Consider the following 17,891-nt stretch of genomic DNA (forward strand, 5'->3'; position numbering starts at 1 on the left):
CACATCAAGATTTTGGGACTTATAAATTACGAGGCAAACATAACAAAGCATGAAAGCACCATGAAAAGTAAATCTGAAACAGCCAAGAATGAAAATGAGCTGAAAATAACAGCATGTAAGGAAATGTGCTGAAAATATCAGCATTTTTATACAAACATAGCTACTTGTTCTGTGTTTTTTCATAAAACTAATTGTGAGCTTGTTACTGTCATATATATTCCCCTTGTATGTTAAAAATGAAATTGATATCAACGCTTACACTCTTTGTACACATTTTTGTACACATTATTATAATTATGAGGATTGGTTTGTTGGATTCTCTTTAGCTCGAAGCTCTTCTATAATCTTGGTTCCAGACCTGTATCGGTCATTTTTTTTGCATTAGTTATTACAAAGCAGGAATGGCACATTAAATAGAGCATTAGTCTCCAACGAACTCTCTGGTCTACTACAAGACACAATCTTTCGAGGTTGCAAAGTGGAGGTTCAAACCCTGTCTGCAATAAGGTATAGTTGGGTCTAAGTTGAGCTAAGAAATGAGAAAATAGTGCTGGTTAACAGTGCAAATGTGGCGTTTCTATTACTGAGTTTTTAGAGAATGGAATGCGACACTTAGTATAAATTCAGAAAAATTCGCTCTCCGATGAGAAGGAGGAATGAGGAGAGCGAAGAAAAAAATAGATAAGATCCCATGCAAGAAACCACTCATAAAAAAACTAAGTCTTTTGCTCAAATTTTTCTATGACTCCCTGTGATCAGGGAGTTATTTTTTTAAATTTTGAAAAGTCAGGAAACCCAAGAGCAAACAGAACGCCCTAATATTCCTTTTCTTACCTCCATACACTCGCTCCTCCGTTCGACTTTCTGTCTTCCACATCCGCCTCGTACACCTAAGTGTGTCAGCAGAGGGGCGAACCAAGGATCTTGTGCACAGGAGGTCAGTGATGTCGAACTAAGCGCCCAACATCGGCCAGTTGAGCTAAGCGCATACCATCAAAATCTCTAAGTTTTTCGGCGTATTTATTAAATTTTTTTTCAATGTGAACCTAAAGAAAAGGTGAAGGTCTTGAAGCTTAAAAGATCTTGAACCCGAAAAGATGAGATCACTGCACCAGCATTTCAACCACTCGGCTAGACGGGTGAATTGGAAAACCGTTAAAACATGTCAAGTGCTTCTGACAAAACATTATTGGCTTCATTTCTCTTGAGGCTCATATTTTGTACTGTGTTTAACTTGTTCTTGTTTCTGTTGTAGTTGCTGAAATTGTAATGCAATCTATAGAGGAACGGGCGCTCACGACTTACAAACATGCACTACCTTTTTGGTTTCGCTACGTAGATGACGCAATCACAGCACTACATGCAGACGAGATTTATGACTTTCACACTCACATCAACAAACAGAACAGCCACATACAATTTACCAAAGATATCGAAGAAAACGGAACTCTTCCTTTTCTCAACTGTTTGGTAAAACATGACAATTAAAAACTACGAAAAACAGTTTATCGCAAGCCAACACATACTGACCGACTACTAGACCAATCATCTTACAACCCTACATCACACAAAGCCACCACAATCAGAACATTAACAAGACGTGCACAAATCATATGTGATTCGCCGGACGCTCTACACAACGAAAACAACTATCTCAAACGTGTTTTTGGCAAAAACAACTATAACTCTGACTTTACCAAACGTAACACTTACAAATCCAACGAACCCAACGAAACGAACAACTCAGTGACAACAGCAACGATACCTTACATCAAAGGTAAATCTGAGACTATCTCGCGTATCTTACGACCATACAACATACGTGTCGCACATAAACCAATCACAACGTTACGACAAGTACTAACGAACACAAAGGACAAAGAACAACCCAACGAACGACAAGGTGCAGTTTACAAAATAAACTGCTCCGACTGCCACGCCTCCTATATCGGGGAAACTTGCAGGAACTTAAACATATGACTTACTGAACACAAACGAGCTACTAAAAAACAAGACAAAACTAATCACATTGCCGAACATCACCGAATTACAAAGCACAACATTGACTGAGACTCGGCAAAATACATTACTTACAGTACTGACTATAGACAACGGCTTACATTAGAAAGTTGGTATACCAACTTGGAACAAACCCCCCTGAACAGATCACAGCAATTACCGGCACCTTACAAACGACTTATTCACAATACAAACAAACGATCAACTAAAAACATTACACTTCACACTAATTCACAATGACAATACACAATTGACACCCACACATTACAACTAAAAACATCACACCTAAATCACACATCACAACTAAAAATAAAATATTTCACTTCACACTAATTCACATTGACAATACACCTTTCCTGTACACACAATACAATGACGTAAGAACCAGATAACAAATACGGCTAACCCATATCTATGGGCTAACCTGACGTTTACTCCTCATTTAACTCTGAAGATGACTACCGCTAAGGTCGTCGGAACGTCAGTCAAAACAACAAAAACAGTCCTTCTCAGGACTATACTAACCTGGACGATCGACATTTACAAACATATAGTCTTTGTGTGAAAAAAAATGTGAAAATTTGTGAAATTGGGTGAATTATAGTCTTTTAGTGAAAATCCAGTGAATTATAGTCTTTTAGTGAAAATGCAGTGAATTATAGTCTTTGTGTGACGCATTGGCTATATTGATTACATTGACTATATTTTAAATGATAACACTCAAGACATGGCCAGATTGTAAAATGACAAAGAGACTTGAATAGACTATGAATTAGTAAGTGGATACTGTTCTGTATGAACCATATGCTTTTGTAGAAACCATTACAATATTATCATGCATGATGGTAAAAAATATGTTATTTAACTTTGAACAGACAAGTTAGAAACACCCAGCGCCATTAAATTGACTACGAACATGCGCGTTGTTGTTTTGATTCACCACATGGCAAAGTCTGACATTGTGCATACTTTATTGTCTTCCTCCTTTCTGTTACAACATTTATTCTCCAACAATGTTAGAGTTGGACAGCTATAATGCGTAATCCGTCCCTTTCTTCACCTTTATAATGATGGTGACAAAGAACAAGTTAAACACAGTACAAAATATGAGCCTCAAGAGAAATGAAGTCAATAATGTTTTGTCAGAAGCACTTGACATGTTTTAACGGTTTTCCAATTCACCCTTCTATCCGAGTGGTTGAAATGCTGGTGCAGTGATCTCATCTTTTCGGGTTCAAGACCTTTTAAGGTTCAAGACCTTCACCTTTTCTTTAGGTTCACATTGAAAAAAATTTAATAAATACGCCGAAAAAGTTAGAGATTTCGATGATGAGCGCTTAGCTCAACTGGCCGATGTTGGGCGCTTAGTTCGACATCACTGACCTCCTGTGCACAAGATCCTTGGTTCGCCCCTCTGCTCACACACTTAGGTGTACGAGGCGGATGTGGAAGACAGAAAGTTGAACGGAGGAGCGAGTGTATGGAGGTAAGAAAAGGAATATTAGGGCGTTCTGTTTGCTCTTGGTTTCCTGACTTTTCAAAATTTAAAAAATTAACTCCCTGATCACAGAGAGTCAAAAAAATTTGAGCAAAGACTTAGTTTTTTTATGAGTAGTTTCTTGCATGGGATCTTATCTATTTTTTTCTTCGCTCTCCTCCTTCTTCCTTCTCATCGGAGAGCGAATTTTTCTGAATTTATACTAAGTGTCGCATTCCATTCTCTAAAAACTCAGTAATAGAAACGCCACTTTTGCACTGTTAACCAGCACTATTTTCTCATTTCTTAGCTCAACCTAGACCCAACTATACCTTATTCCAGACAGGGTTTGAACCTCCACTTTGCAACCTCGAAAGATTGTGTCTTGTAGTAGACCAGAGAGTTCGCTGGAGACTAATGCTCTATTTAATGTGCCATTCCTGCTTTGTAATAACTAATGCAAAAAAAATGACCGATACAGGTCTGGAACCAAGATTATAGAAGAGCTTCGAGCTAAAGAGAATCCAACAAACCAATCCTCATAATTATAATAATGGGTACAAAAATGTGTACAAAGAGTGTAAGCGTTGATATCAATTTCATTTTTAACATACAAGAGGAATATATATGACAGTAACAAGCTCACAATTAGTTTTATGAAAAAACACAGAACAAGTAGCTATGTTTGTATAAAAATGCTGATATTTTCAGCACATTTCCTTTCATGCAATAAAGATTTCTTTAAAAGATACTGCCAATAATATTTTGATCAATCCAATGGCACCAGTCGTAATCAAAGATTGGGATGACTCAATTATAAATCGACGTTTGTTAGCCAAACTGTTAACTTCTTCGAAAGAATTGAAGAATGGGCTACAAAGAGCTTATGATCTTCCAAATCATATCAACCATATTTATATGTTTTCATTTGACAACGAATTTGAAGACTCGGCAACATTCATCTCTGCATACGGTGAAGAGAAAATAGCTGTTAAACGAATCCAATGTGTAAAGTCTTGACGGCTTTCTGCAATACCTGGCCTGTAGCTTTACGAAGGTACACCATGTAATATTTTCTATAACAGCACCATTGCTAACATATGATACGATTCCTGAATTTTCAACTGATTTCACTTGTAGACGTCGTTGTAATTCTGCTTTGAAAGATCATGATTTGTGGGCAATCCTTGTCGAGAGTCCTTTTCAATCATCAGCTAATACTTCGTCAACATCAACGTTCGTTGACGTGGTTTTGCCTTCTACGTGGTGTTTTAGTTTAAAATCATTGCTCTTGATCGCGTTTATAACCAAGATGTCGTCGATAATTGCGTCTTTTTTGAATCTAATTCGTCCCTTGCACGTACATGCTGTTATTTTCAGCTCATTTTCATTCTTGGCTGTTTCAGATTTACTTTTCATGGTGCTTTCATGCTTTGTTATGTTTGCCTCTGTATCTGTCTTGCCTCTGTATTATGTTTGCCTCTGTATCTGTCTTGCCTCTGTATTATGTTTGCCTCTGATACTGTACCTGTATCTGCAATGTTGCAGCCTTGTCACACTGTGTCACGCTGATATCAGCGTTGCGGTTGCGTGAAGGGTACGAGTGATTGCAGTCTGGTCAGCTGCCTTCACTATAATTTCAGTAACCAGGATGTTCCACTTCGCGGAACCCTCATACGTCGAAATCGACGGAGTCCATTATTATTATTTCCATGTTTGCCTCGTAATTTATAAGTCCCAAAATCTTGATGTGATCAATACGTCTTTCGTTGATTGACAGAAAATTGGCGATTCTTGTCTTTATTTGCATTACTTAAATTCGTTATATTTGTCGTCCTTTGTGTGCAGTCTTGTTCGTCAACTTCGCACCGGCAATCAACAAGTGTTAACCATGACGTCTTGTAGTTCATAACTGCAAAGAACTTGAAGTGACTTAAATCTTTATGCATGGTGTTCTGTGATTCATGACGTGTTTGTTCCACGTGATTGTTTTAACATTCATTGTTCGTACTTTAACAAATTACAAGATATATATTAAATCTAATCCTACAAACAATAAGTAGTGTTGCTAGACAAAAGAACAATGTTCTCACTTCCCTTTCATTAAACATACGCAAAATGTCAATGACGACTGACCATTGTTTTGTGATATTAAACAATTAACAATAAAATACATCCAGCTTAATTTTTTTCTTTATTTTGCTTACTTTTTGTCTACCTTTTTGCCATCCTTTATGTTTACCTTTACGCCTCCTTTTGTGTCTCCAGTCGTGTCTAACTCGTGTCTAACTTAATAACTCTATGTCTAATTTTGTGTTGATCTTTGTGACTATATTTATGCCAACCTTTATGTCTACCTTTATGTCTACCTTTGTGTCTACCTTTATGTTTGCCTTTGTGTCTACCTTTGTGTCTACCTTTATGTCTACCTTTGTGTCTACCTTTATGTCTAACTTTGTATCTACCTTTGTGTCTACCTTTATGTCTACCTTTGTGTATACCTTTTAGTCTACCTTTGTGTCTACCTTTGTGTCTACCTTTATGTCTACCTTTGTGTCTACCTTTATGTTTACCTTTATGTCTACCTTTATGTCTTCCTTTATGTCTACCGTTATGTCTACCTTTATGTCTACCTTTATGTCTACCTCTGTGTCTACCTTTGTCTCTATCTTTGCCAACCCTTATGTCTACCATCATGTCTATCTTTGTCTACCTTTATGTCTTACCTTTGTGTCTACCTTTGTGTCTACTTTTGTGTCTACTTTTGTGTCTACCTTTGTGTTTACCTTTGTGTCTACCTTTGTGTCTGTCTTTGTGTCTACCTTCGTGTCTAACTTTGTGTCTACCTTTGTGTCTACCTTTATGTCTACCTTTGTGTCTACCTTTGTGTCTACCTTTGTGTCTATCTTTATGTCTACCTTAGCGTCGATCATTGTGTCTACATTCATGTTTACTTTTGTTATTTATCGGTTTTGTCGGTTATTTATGGTAATTATATGACCAACTACTACACCTTCACCATAGATATTGAATTTAACAAAGATGAAATAAACAACATTTCAGAAAGACGACATGATAGACATTTCAAAATAAAGACCACATTAACGACATTTCAAGACTACATCAACGACCCCGAATCACAAAGTTTTTAACTATGTGACGTAAATGACGTCATGTCATTGAAGATGTTGGAAACAAGTGCTTTTTGGTGGGTACAATCTTTCCAAGATGGCGACCTCTAAAACAGCGAATACTTACAACCGACAAAATTGGGAGGATGCGGTGAGTTTCTAAATTAAAATCAATGTTAAAATACTCTCCAGTTGAATTTGTTCACAATTTTCTATTTACGTGCGTACTTTGACGGAAATCTACCGGGTATTTTCAGTGAAAACGACTGGTTTCAATTTTCATTAATGAAAAATACATATCGTGTATTTTTTACATTGTACTCATTAAACAGTAAAACTATATAAAACTATAACTGTTTCTATAGGAATTTCCAATCTTATGTCAGACATGTTTGGGCGACAATCCATATTTAAGGATGGTAAGTCCGTGGTGATTTATTTAAGAAATGACTCATTGTAAGTCATGCCTAAAAGTTATGAATAGAATCACTAAACTAAGAAATAAAAAGGAATTAGGAAATGGAATTTGCAAAACATTATAGCCTGTAGTTTTGATTTTATTCATTTAGATGAAGGAGAAGTATGGTAGAGAATGTAAGGTAGGGCTTTTGTCCTATACCAGTTGAGACATCAAGTATCAAAATGTTGAAGAAATCCCATTTTGGGACTTTTAGATTTGTGCACGCCCATTCACCATTTTCCGGTGGTGCCCTGGAGCAAGAATGAGATTCAAAAAGACTGAGATCTGTCAGACTTGTGCTAAGATGAAGAATATCTGCCAGACTTGCTTGCTGGATCTTGAATATGGTAAGATGAAATTATGTAGGGATCCCTACTAACTTTATAAGCTGTTAGAGTCTAACAAGTCCATGACTGGATTCTGGTAATTTAGGTTTACCTGTTCAAGTTCGAGATCATGCTCTTGGTCTCAAAGATGAAATGCCAAAATCTGATGTGAATAAGGAATATTACACTCAGAATGCTGAAAGAGAGGTTTGTTTATCATATTAGATTATACCATATAGGATTTTACTTATCTCAATATATTTTGTTATCAGCTGGCAAATACAGACTCTACCAATCCTGGAGGAGCATTAGGGAAGGCAAATGCTCCAAGTGATTTGCTGCTAAAGTTGGCTCGAACGGCACCATATTACAAAAGAAATCGTCCACACATTTGCTCATTTTGGGTGAAAGGAGAATGTAAGCGTGGCGAGGAATGCCCCTATCGGTAATATGTCTTTTGATAATCTGGATTTTACTATAACAATTTGATTCAATACATAGTGTAAAGAGTATAATATCAAAATACTTATGAATTGGTTTTTAATATATTCACTTTTGTAGATGGTAACCACATTAAAGACACAACTCTTTTTTATAATTTATATTAGTTATGACCTATAACTTTTTTTACATTTTCTGTTACAATCAGACATGAAATGCCTACAGATCCCAATGACCCATTGGCAGACCAAAACATCAAAGATCGATTTTATGGTGTTAATGATCCAGTAGCCAACAAACTTCTCGACAGAGCATCAAAATTGCCAAGCCTAGAAGCACCACCTGACAAAGCTATCACCACACTATATGTTGGTGGATTAGATGGAAAGGTATTAGAACAAGATTTAAGGTATGGCAATTGCTCTCCTTTCCTGTACAGTTTTTGCTTATATTGTAGTTGCATGTCACCTTTTAATACTTTTTTCTAGAGACCATTTTTATCAGTTTGGTGAAATCCGTTTAATTACTATGGTACCAAAACAACAATGTGCTTTTGTATGCTTCACAAACCGTTACTCTGCTGAAACTGCAGCTGAAAGGTCTTTCAACAAGCTTATTGTAAAAGGACGAAGGTTAAAAATCCTGTGGGGGAAGTCACAAGGTGCAAAAGCGGCCCCTGGAAATGAAGGAGGGGCCAAGTTAACACCTGTACCTGGGTTACCTGAGGGTAAGTATTCTATTCAACTTAAAAAATGAATCTCTAGCATTTGTTTTTGACAAGAGATACCTTCAACTATAGCATTGCCTCCTCCTCCTGCAATCACCCAACCAGATGAAAACAACTTCTTTAATCTTCCACCTTCTGGGATTCCACTTCCCCCAATGAATAATTCTTCAGCACCTCGGCATCTCATGGGAATACCACCACCACCTTTGCCAAGTGGATCACACCTAATGCCACCAAGATTACCACCACCACCAGGGCAACAGCATCCACTACCTTATCGCACTGATGGACCCTTTCCTCCACCACCACAGAGGTTTATGCACCCACCTCCTTTGATGGGAGGTCCAGCCCCTCCACCAAATATGCCACCTCCAAATATAAGGCCACCTAATATGCCACCACCTAGCATACCTCGAGCACTGGCCAATAGAGGGCCACCTCCATCAATTCACTATCCATCACAAGATCCACACAGGATGGGTACAGCAGGAAAAGATCCTGCCATGAACCTTACACCACCAAATCCAGCATCTTGAACTCAGCAGCAATGTATTATATTGTTACATAGATACTTGCTATCTCAATCTATGTCATGGTTAACCTGGTTTACTATGGAGGGAGTTTGATGGAAACAATCTAAGCCAATGTTTTCAATAAAATTTTTTTTCCTACCTTCACTGTAATTCATTATATGGCAAAAATTACATGACTATCTGAATATCTCTGCATGCCTTGATGACAAAAAGATAATTTCAGAGTAATTAAAACCTTAATTTTTTATCAACAATATTCCTATTGCAACATAACATGCATTGTTTGGCTGCTCTATTCTACCTTTGTGATCTTGTTTTTTCCTCACAAGATATATAATTTCATCATTTGAAACAATAGCATATTGCCACTTGCGATGATCACTTGCCAAAAATTTGGTCTTTAGCAGTTTGCTTAGCACATTGGGCAACAGCACTCACAAGTTTACCAAATCCCGTGTCCCTAGGCTAAAAGATACAAGGTGAATGACCAATAAAGATCAACTGATAAAAATGTTTGTTATCAAACTACTACCTTATCCAAGCCGCGCATCAGGTTTGTCTTCATAACACTCACGAATTCCTTGGAACTCAATTCACCATCATCTGCAAAAAAATTTAATGTTAAGTACTTTCTTGGTAAATTGGCACCTTCACCTGCAAACCTTATAAACAAGACCAGGGGTGCACACCCCTCTACCTAATCCATCCCTGATATCATTTATTTCCTCACCGTTTTCATCAAACATTTTAAAAACAACATCAATAATGTGATCCCGCAATCTTACACCGGCAACAAGATGGGCAACGCGCTTGAAGATTTCTAGAAACAATGAATCCCAAGGTTGCTTTCAGCTGCACAAACAATGTTGCACCTTGTTTGAAATGAGAAATTGATATCTGTTGGATGAGAAAGACAAGAGTCAAAATACCTGGATTTAGATGGTACCCACAGGCAGTGTGGAAGCTTAAGGCTGTTTCAACATCCCCTATGTTTCTCAGGAACTGGAAGAAATCTTCATAATCTTTGAAAGTGACTCCCTGAATATATCATGAGAAAGTATGTCCTGGAATTTCAATCGTCATTAAATGATGCTGGGAAGACACGTTTTAAAATGTGGCAACAAAAAGATGATCTTGTGTGGAGAGGGTGGGGGTTAATCACAACAACAAATATCAAGTAAATCATAGTTAAATAGACTACAACTAAGGGGATGTAATGTGCAACAACATACAAACTATGTTTTTTGTCACCAATGGGTTTTATCAAGTTGAGAAAATGATTTTGCAATGTGTACCTTCAGTCATATACCTAAACTGTGATGATCTTATCTTAGTTATCTATTTAGTTAAACGTGAAGTGAACAATGAAAAATTGTAAAAATTTTAAAAAGAACGAGCGAATAAATTTTTGGAGTTCATTGGATATGTAAACACATGAGGCAACAACAGCCATAATTTCAACAAAAACTACCTGTGAACTCCTGGCAAAGGTCTTCTTGATTCTCTTTAAGGTTGTTTCCTTTTTCTTTGTTGTAAAACTTGAATATGTGAGCAACATGTTTGCAAACTCAACTTCAGTTATCTTCCCATTCACTGGTTTGTAAAACTGAAACTAAACGGTCATGCAAAGAATTATTTACAAGTAAAAGTTTAGTGAACAAATTTGATACATTTTGATACACCTACATTTAGTGAACAAATATTCGATAAACACTTCCATATTCATAACTATCAACCATGGAAATTAAAGATATGTGTCTTTCCAGAAATATACCCAACAGAGATGATAGAGAAATGTGGAAATAATAAAATCTGGTTGCATATATGTCACTAAAATTAACAATACCACCCATATTTTCTACATTTCACTGCTGATGTTTTTAATATTTCAAGTGGATGATAATTCAATCTTAAATGCTAACCTCCAAAAACAGCACCTCTTTTTGTAGCCGCTGTTGAAATTCAATAAAACTTCTAGTAGTTAGCTTCTCCGTACACTGAGAACCAAAAAAGTACTGTTTCAGGGATGAGTTTATCTTGGATCCCATTACATTTCCTGTTGTTTTTCGGTCACGATGTCTCATCCCCGCAGATGTCAAAGAGAGGAGGACAGATTGCATCTGAATGATAATAAAAAGGATGCTTCCTCTATAATCATGTTTAAATTCACCCAAATTTCTAACAGATAAGTAGGTAACAAACCTTATCAAATTCATCTGCTGAAACTTCACCATCACCGTTCAAATCAAACATCTTGAATGCAATGGATACATGACGAGGAGAAGCTATAATAAAGCAAAAACATTGTCAGTGGGTAAAGTCAGTATAACATAAAATTCTGACAAAATGTACAAAAGTACTTCACAATAATCTTACTTCCAAGGACGGTAAGAAGGAACAAATAATCAGAGAATGTTATCAAGCCATTTTGCCCAAAATGTCGCAGCACGCTATCCCCAGGTGTGCCATCTCTATAGGTGTAGCCTCTGTAGGCATCTTTCTAAAATAATACAGTATACAAATTAATTTCAAACTTCTTACACCACTATTCTTTCAAAGACAATAACCGAGGCATAGTTTTATATCCTGGCAAAATTGCTTTCCAGGATCCTATAGGATCTTAAACGATCCTGTAAGATCCTAAATAAAGACAAATTAAGATCCTTAATAAAGACAGATCCTAAATTAAGGCAATTCATAGGATCCTACAAAACACCCTATGAGCAATATCCTATTCTTAGTAAACAAGTTCCACAATGACAATCACACCGGATGATTTTAATGGAGGAATTGCCTAATGAACAATGTAAATGTCATCCAACATGGCAAAAATTCTATCATTCTTTCACTGTCAAAGGAGCAGCTGCATGCTGTTTATACAAAGCCATCATTAAGATAGCAATATCCACATGAGTGATATGTTTGTGTACTTCAATCAAATAAACTTTTCAATACTACACTCACCCATTCAAGCAACTTACAACACTTTCAGCACATACCTCTTTGTCAAACTGTTTAAATCTATCAAGACCAAGTCCTAAAATAAAATTAAGATGAAAAAATAGAAATGAGAGAAAAAATAGAAATAGATAAAAAACTTTAAATTATATCATAGACAGATTTTCTGGTGATGCAAGGGGGGTGCTACTCGCAAATATCAGATTTTGCCTCCTTCCCCAAAATAAATAGTTCACTGCTCTAAAAATATTTTACCCCCCTCTATCTTAGCAAAACAAATCAAAAGTACATTTGAACTGAATTTTTCTGTGCAATTTTTCAACTTTTTACACTACCTTTCAATTAAAAGTTGCAACACTACCAGACCACCCCTACAATTTGGTGCTAAAATCCAGACCCTTACTTTGTCTTACTTCACTTCCTTATCAGCCCACTACCCCAAAAACTTTTTGCACCACAACTACAGAGAATTGCTCTACCTTGTGGTTGTAAAATGCCTGGAGTAAGAGCACGCACAAAATCCTGAGGGGTCATGTAGATTTCACTCTTTTCTGTGCCCAAATGACCACTTTGGATTGTGGCAAAGTAGCGGAATATCTTGTCTGGAGTGCTATATGCTCGAATCCTGTCTTCATAGCCAATTATCTGGGAAATATTGGAGATTGAGTCAATCTACACATTTATACAACATATGAATGTGCATGTCACTGCGTCCAAGACATCAAACATACCCTGGTTTCTTTAAAACTTTTCCTTTTATTTCTTGTGTTATCAAACACCGCCCCTGCCTCAACAACTTCCAACTTGTTTTCATTATTGATGCACACTTCGTCGAAGTTCGCATCTTCCTCGCTTTTCGCATGGACTTGATTGCCAAAAGTCCGTCTTACCATCAAGTATCCGAAGCCAATGATACCGATAGAGGATATTATCAAAACATCAAGTAGTTTGGCACGTTTTACCTTCTCTGGGTCTCGACTGTTCGTGTTATGACTGCTTTCTTGAGAACTCGTATTTGAGAGTGCATTCGAAAGAGAAATTAGCCGCACATTTTTCACGCTTGAAAAAGACTTCAAACAACTTTCAACAAATCTATATCTTCTGCTTATGATTCCAAACATTGCACGTCATATATTCAGCATAAAACCAAGCAGATAAAATTGACAATTACAGAAAATTTAGCATTAAAATGCTAACTACATAATGTTTTTGTGTGATTTTGGGCATTTAAATTTCTTAAAATCATTGCCGCGGAAAGTGACGTTCACATCGCTCTGAGGTACATCGCGTTTTTGCGAGCAAGCCCGTGCAAATTTTATTCAAGAAAAGAATCAACTAAATGAAATCATAAGCTGCCTAAAACCAAGTCGAATGCTTAATACACGAAACAAACAAACTATTTCCGTATCGTAAGGTTATATAAATGCCTTCTTTTCAATAAAATAATATTTCAATTCTCACAGTTTGATTACGAGGTCATTCCGAGCTTCGCTCTTGTTAATGTGTGATTTGCTATTCGTATATTTAAAACTATCACTAGGGGTAGGGAGCCTTGCTTATTTTTCTTTTTCTCGCTTGTTTGATTATTTTATTATTTACAGCTTCTATTTTTTTAAATATGTTAATTTGGAAAGATTCCCATGTCCTTAAAAATTTGTGAGGTTTAACTAGACAATCTAAGGAACAATTATGACGCTGAAAAAGCATATTCTTCTCCCCCCTCCCCTCATATTCATAATGTATGCCAAATCAACAATATTGACACTTTATAATTGTAATTGCTGTTCGCTAGGTGTTGACCTCAAAATCGTATGGCAAAGATGCTCCCTGGAAAACTTGTACGAAAACTGCGTTTTGATAAACCAGCGACAAAAGTAAAACCATGGGCATTTGTGAGTTTACCTTTTTTTTAAATTCAAACATTAGACTTTGAAACCAGCGTTGTAGTCATGCTAATTGTCAACTTTCCTAAACGATGTTCTAGAAGGCCTGGCAAACTGGACGCTTGTGTTTTTCCACTACTACAAGCCGTCTTGGTGAGTAATTTTAAAGCTAAAATTTTACATACACATTACACGATAACATCGAGAGTTAAAAAGACCCTTATCGCAGTACATTATTTATCATTTACCAGCTGATTTGGATGTGGAATTGAAGCGAGGGCAGCCAGTTGTGTCGATTCCTTTACCTTCGACGAACCAGCCGTGTGAATTCACCCTGTATGAAACAAATTCTGTCAAGAATCTCCTTGAAAGCATCAAGGATGAAGATGAAGGTGTGAATGAGGCTCTTGTCCACTCCTTAGAAGGCATCCGTATTTCTCAAAACACGCGAATGAGTTCTTTGTTGAGCAATGGTTTCAAATTGAAGATTAATGATGAAATGCACACCATAACACCTTCAAGTGAAGGTAAACAAAAGCTTAAGTGTTCAAATATTTCACCTCATATTTCCATTCTAACCTATTTATCTTGCAGTGGGTGTTGCCATCGCAGAGGAGTCATTAGAAGATGTCAGAGAACTTGTGGAAAAGTTGTATATAGGCCTTGATGTTCAAAACAAAAAGGTTTGTTTAATTTCATTTTTTCCTTTGCATAGTTCAGCTCCTACTTATTTTGTCTATATTGAAGACGGAGACGGAGGAACAGCTGATTGAAGAATTAGAGAAAGTTCAATCAGAACTGGAACCTTTGGAACAGCAACGTATTGAGCTGGAGAAAGGCATAGAGAGTCGAACCAATATGTTGGTTTGGGGTGGTCTGGCATTCATGGCTGTTCAGTTTGGATTCCTTGCACGTCTCACCTGGTGGGAGTACTCATGGGACATCATGGAACCTGTTACATATTTTGTAACATATGGCACGAGCATGGCATTTTATGCATACTTCGTTTTGACCAGACAGGTTGTTAATGTTTTCACATATAAAGTAATAGTAATCCTCGAACTAAAAGCCCCGCCTGAATGTAAGCCTATCACCAGCACTAACACTGTCATCATTCCTATAAGAAGTAACCCCAATATGAGCCACTCACCCCCCTCAACCCCCAACAATTGCACTCAAACAATTACAAATAGCCACAATTATAGCATTTTCAATCTTTAATACATGGCAATCACACAGAGGATTGTCCTTGTATACCCCATAAAAGCCACCTTAATACTAAACCACCCAAAACTGCTTTGAAAAAAGTACACAGGCTTGTCATTGGATCTATCAATTTCTGAAACACAACAAATGAAAAATGCATCAAAGTTGGTTGACTTTACCCATTGGAAACCAACTATGATGTACGTCAATTGTTACAAATTTAATTATTTACTCATTGAGAATTTAATATCTACTCTTAGGAGTTCATGTACCCAGAAGCGCGCAACCGTCAATTCCTTATCTCCTTCCATAAGAAAGCAAAACGACGTGGCTTCGATGTGGAGAAATACAACCATCTTCGTGAGATGACCACTAAACTTGAAGCGCAGTTAGAAGAGCTTAGTAATCCGATCAAATCATCTAATGAATAAACGATGTAGTCAGGGGCGCACATTCCCCCCAAAATGGGGAGTTTTCTATGTCCTGGGACTAAAATTTGTTGTTCTCTATTGAGTAGTCCGAAGTTTTGGCCGGCCCATTTTCTTCGTACTCTGTTAGTGTCTGACCACTTTTTATACACATTTCACAAAAGCTGAGGTCCCAGACACCCCACAAATGTGCGCCCCCAAATGCAGTAGGTACAATATTTGAAATACGGAATCAGGGAATCGAAAATATGAATCATTAAAAAATATGACGAAAATTTGCACACGATCTCTGTTTAGGCAAAGGACGTCAACAAAACAGGATGTAAATATCTTTAGTTCTTTCGACATTTCAATGCTAGTACATAATGATGTCAAACTGGCAAACTAGTTAATCAATAGAAATACACACAAATCTTCACCTTCATCGGGAATCATTGTAGCTACATGCACCGATCACATCAGAAGTTCTCCTAGCACATTCAAGTTAACAATCAACCCCTGATACGTCGCCTCAGCTAATTGCATTAAAATCAAGGGCGGACCGACATCTTATTCTCCGCCATCACCCACCGTCGCAGATGTTTGTCTCTGACCTAACTATGGCTAGCGGCAAATAACACGTCAGCAATGGATCGTAGAGCCATGTTACTGTTAGGACGTTATGTCTAATCTCGACTCATTCCATCCAATTTTCTGCTCTTGTTCTTAAAGTGTTTGCGACAGGAAAATTTGCTGCCCACATTCTCATGCATCAAAAAGAAAATATAAGATAAACAACAATCACACGTTCCATTGAATTGTGTTAGTTCACTTCTTTCTGGAGATACTCACATTGGACACGAAATAAACATGTTTGTAGATGTAGATCGTCCAGGTTAGTAGAGTCCTGAGAATTGATGTTGATGTTGTCTGACGTTTCGACAACCTTAGCGGTAGTCATCTTTAGAGTCAAGTGTACGTCAGTCAAGATCAACAACAGCCCTTCTCAGGACTCTACTGACATTGACGATCTACGTCAACGAACATGTGACATACTCTCGGCTTCGAACTATTCCCTTAAATACTATGTAAGTATCCTTACAATTACATCACTAACATTATAACATTTCAGAGTGCATCACATTTCAGGATGGCCGAAAACGTTTCATTTGCCTACAAGAACTACAATTTCATGAATTCACGTGTTGATGAATATGCGCATGACGGTAAGGAAGCTAGCTGGTTATTTCACGAACAACTGTCGATAACAACTTTTATATTTACGCGTGTTGTCACAGTAAAGATCAAGTTACATGGTGAACAAAACAAAATATCCCTCGAAAAAAGTAAACTAACGCAATTTAACGAAAGAAGTTGTTTAATTTTCTTAGCATTGCTTAATAAATTTTCGTTTCATCAACACTTCAGTAAGTCAATTAGATTGCTTTCTGAATGTCTATCTCTCTCGCGCCGATGCAGATACAGTTGTGGAGATTTATGGAGCACGTGTAAAAAAGTTGCACACATAAAGCAAACTGCGAGAGTCCTCAGGCATTTTGTTGAAGAAAAGAATCTTGGAGAATGGTTTAATGCTTTGTTCCCCTTACTAAAGGGGCAACCACGGGTACAAGAAGGACAGGCAACACAACCAGCCAGCACGACATTAAGGGTAACCAAAGCTCAACAAACTATTCTCTTAAATTCTTTTGCTCAACCAAACGCTTTATGCCTCTTGTAGTCATCGGCATTTCATCCTAAGTCTTCAAAAATATACGGTCGTCACGAATATCCTAAGCAAAGAGTTGGTACATGTTCTCAAACACATATTAAGGAAGTATGTTAGTCCTACAAGATTCCTTAAATTGTCTAAGGTGGCAAGGTGTCGTATGTGTTCATTAATTTCTTTTCTGATGACAAGGAATTTTCGTAGTTAACCACCGCATAATCATTCAACTTTTCCAATTCAACCTTTTCATGATTCATTTGACGTTTCAATACACAAAAAGCAACAACAACAACAGCAAGAAATACGACACCAGCGATAGAAATACACACGAATATGAAGATTGTATCTTCTTCATCATGTTTGTTTTTTTTTATACTAAAGATGCGAAGTTCTTTGCTGAATATGCTACATCCCACGTGATTACAAACCTGGGCATTTATGATGTAGTTTAATGTACTGTTTAATCCTACAATCAACACGCTGTTCTTGCTGACATTCGGCACACTGATGGAGGTCCACGATGAATTAAATCGAAGAGCTGAGTATCTCACCTTCACCTCGGTCAATATTCCACCCCAGCTGTCATTGGTCGGTAAC

General features: G+C 37.1%; 3 protein-coding genes across 4 annotated transcripts; 2 read left to right on the forward strand and 1 right to left on the reverse strand.

Moving 5' to 3' along the window:
* Positions 1 to 6,697: 6,697 nt before the first annotated feature.
* On the forward strand, positions 6,698 to 9,252 carry LOC124452490 (pre-mRNA-splicing factor RBM22-like). The gene is made up of 9 exons (XM_047003046.1): positions 6,698 to 6,778; positions 6,993 to 7,046; positions 7,197 to 7,226; positions 7,302 to 7,434; positions 7,520 to 7,620; positions 7,686 to 7,858; positions 8,063 to 8,263; positions 8,343 to 8,581; positions 8,654 to 9,252. The coding sequence occupies exons 1-9, from the start codon at positions 6,725 to 6,727 to the stop codon at positions 9,115 to 9,117; spliced, it is 1,449 nt and encodes a 482-aa protein (XP_046859002.1). The 5' UTR covers positions 6,698 to 6,724; the 3' UTR covers positions 9,118 to 9,252.
* On the reverse strand, positions 9,227 to 13,421 carry LOC124452489 (calcium uptake protein 1, mitochondrial-like). The gene is made up of 11 exons (XM_047003045.1): positions 12,804 to 13,421; positions 12,552 to 12,717; positions 12,114 to 12,151; positions 11,491 to 11,614; positions 11,317 to 11,399; positions 11,037 to 11,234; positions 10,586 to 10,726; positions 10,044 to 10,152; positions 9,845 to 9,934; positions 9,647 to 9,717; positions 9,227 to 9,579 (listed from the first exon to the last, which is right to left on the reverse strand). Exons 1-11 carry the CDS (start codon positions 13,191 to 13,193, stop codon positions 9,493 to 9,495), a joined length of 1,497 nt encoding a protein of 498 aa, XP_046859001.1. The 5' UTR covers positions 13,194 to 13,421; the 3' UTR covers positions 9,227 to 9,492.
* Positions 13,422 to 13,686: 265 nt separating this feature from the next.
* LOC124452491 (calcium uniporter protein, mitochondrial-like) lies at positions 13,687 to 16,013 on the forward strand. 2 transcript variants are annotated; one of them, XM_047003049.1, is made up of 6 exons: positions 13,687 to 13,964; positions 14,060 to 14,108; positions 14,207 to 14,482; positions 14,550 to 14,638; positions 14,703 to 14,975; positions 15,422 to 16,013. In XM_047003049.1, the coding sequence occupies exons 1-6, from the start codon at positions 13,884 to 13,886 to the stop codon at positions 15,590 to 15,592; spliced, it is 939 nt and encodes a 312-aa protein (XP_046859005.1). In that variant the 5' UTR covers positions 13,687 to 13,883; the 3' UTR covers positions 15,593 to 16,013. The 2 variants fall into 2 exon arrangements, with proteins under 2 accessions (XP_046859005.1, XP_046859004.1); XM_047003048.1 differs by having other exon boundaries at positions 13,688 to 13,964; positions 14,057 to 14,108.
* Positions 16,014 to 17,891: the final 1,878 nt, after the last annotated feature.

Source organism: Xenia sp. Carnegie-2017, unplaced genomic scaffold, assembly GCF_021976095.1.
Source record: "Xenia sp. Carnegie-2017 unplaced genomic scaffold, XeniaSp_v1 HiC_scaffold_25, whole genome shotgun sequence".
Lineage (NCBI taxonomy): Eukaryota > Metazoa > Cnidaria > Anthozoa > Malacalcyonacea > Xeniidae > Xenia > Xenia sp. Carnegie-2017.

Excerpts from the sequence above, each read along its gene's own strand:
- LOC124452489 (XM_047003045.1), bottom strand. The coding sequence starts at position 13,193 with ATGTTTGGAATCATAAGCAGAAGATATAGATTTGTTGAAAGTTGTTTG. Across the intron at positions 11,235-11,316 it reads CAGCAGATGAATTTGATAAG|ATGCAATCTGTCCTCCTCTC; the intron begins GTTTGTTACCTA and ends ATTATCATTCAG. Across the intron at positions 9,718-9,844 it reads TAAAATGTTTGATGAAAACG|ATGATGGTGAATTGAGTTCC; the intron begins GTGAGGAAATAA and ends ATTTTTTTGCAG.
- LOC124452491 (XM_047003048.1), top strand. The coding sequence starts at position 13,884 with ATGGCAAAGATGCTCCCTGGAAAACTTGTACGAAAACTGCGTTTTGAT. Across the intron at positions 13,965-14,056 it reads AAGTAAAACCATGGGCATTT|AAGGCCTGGCAAACTGGACG; the intron begins GTGAGTTTACCT and ends ACGATGTTCTAG. Across the intron at positions 14,109-14,206 it reads CACTACTACAAGCCGTCTTG|CTGATTTGGATGTGGAATTG; the intron begins GTGAGTAATTTT and ends ATCATTTACCAG.
- LOC124452490 (XM_047003046.1), top strand. The coding sequence starts at position 6,725 with ATGGCGACCTCTAAAACAGCGAATACTTACAACCGACAAAATTGGGAG. Across the intron at positions 7,047-7,196 it reads ACAATCCATATTTAAGGATG|ATGAAGGAGAAGTATGGTAG; the intron begins GTAAGTCCGTGG and ends TTATTCATTTAG. Across the intron at positions 7,227-7,301 it reads AGTATGGTAGAGAATGTAAG|ATTTGTGCACGCCCATTCAC; the intron begins GTAGGGCTTTTG and ends TGGGACTTTTAG.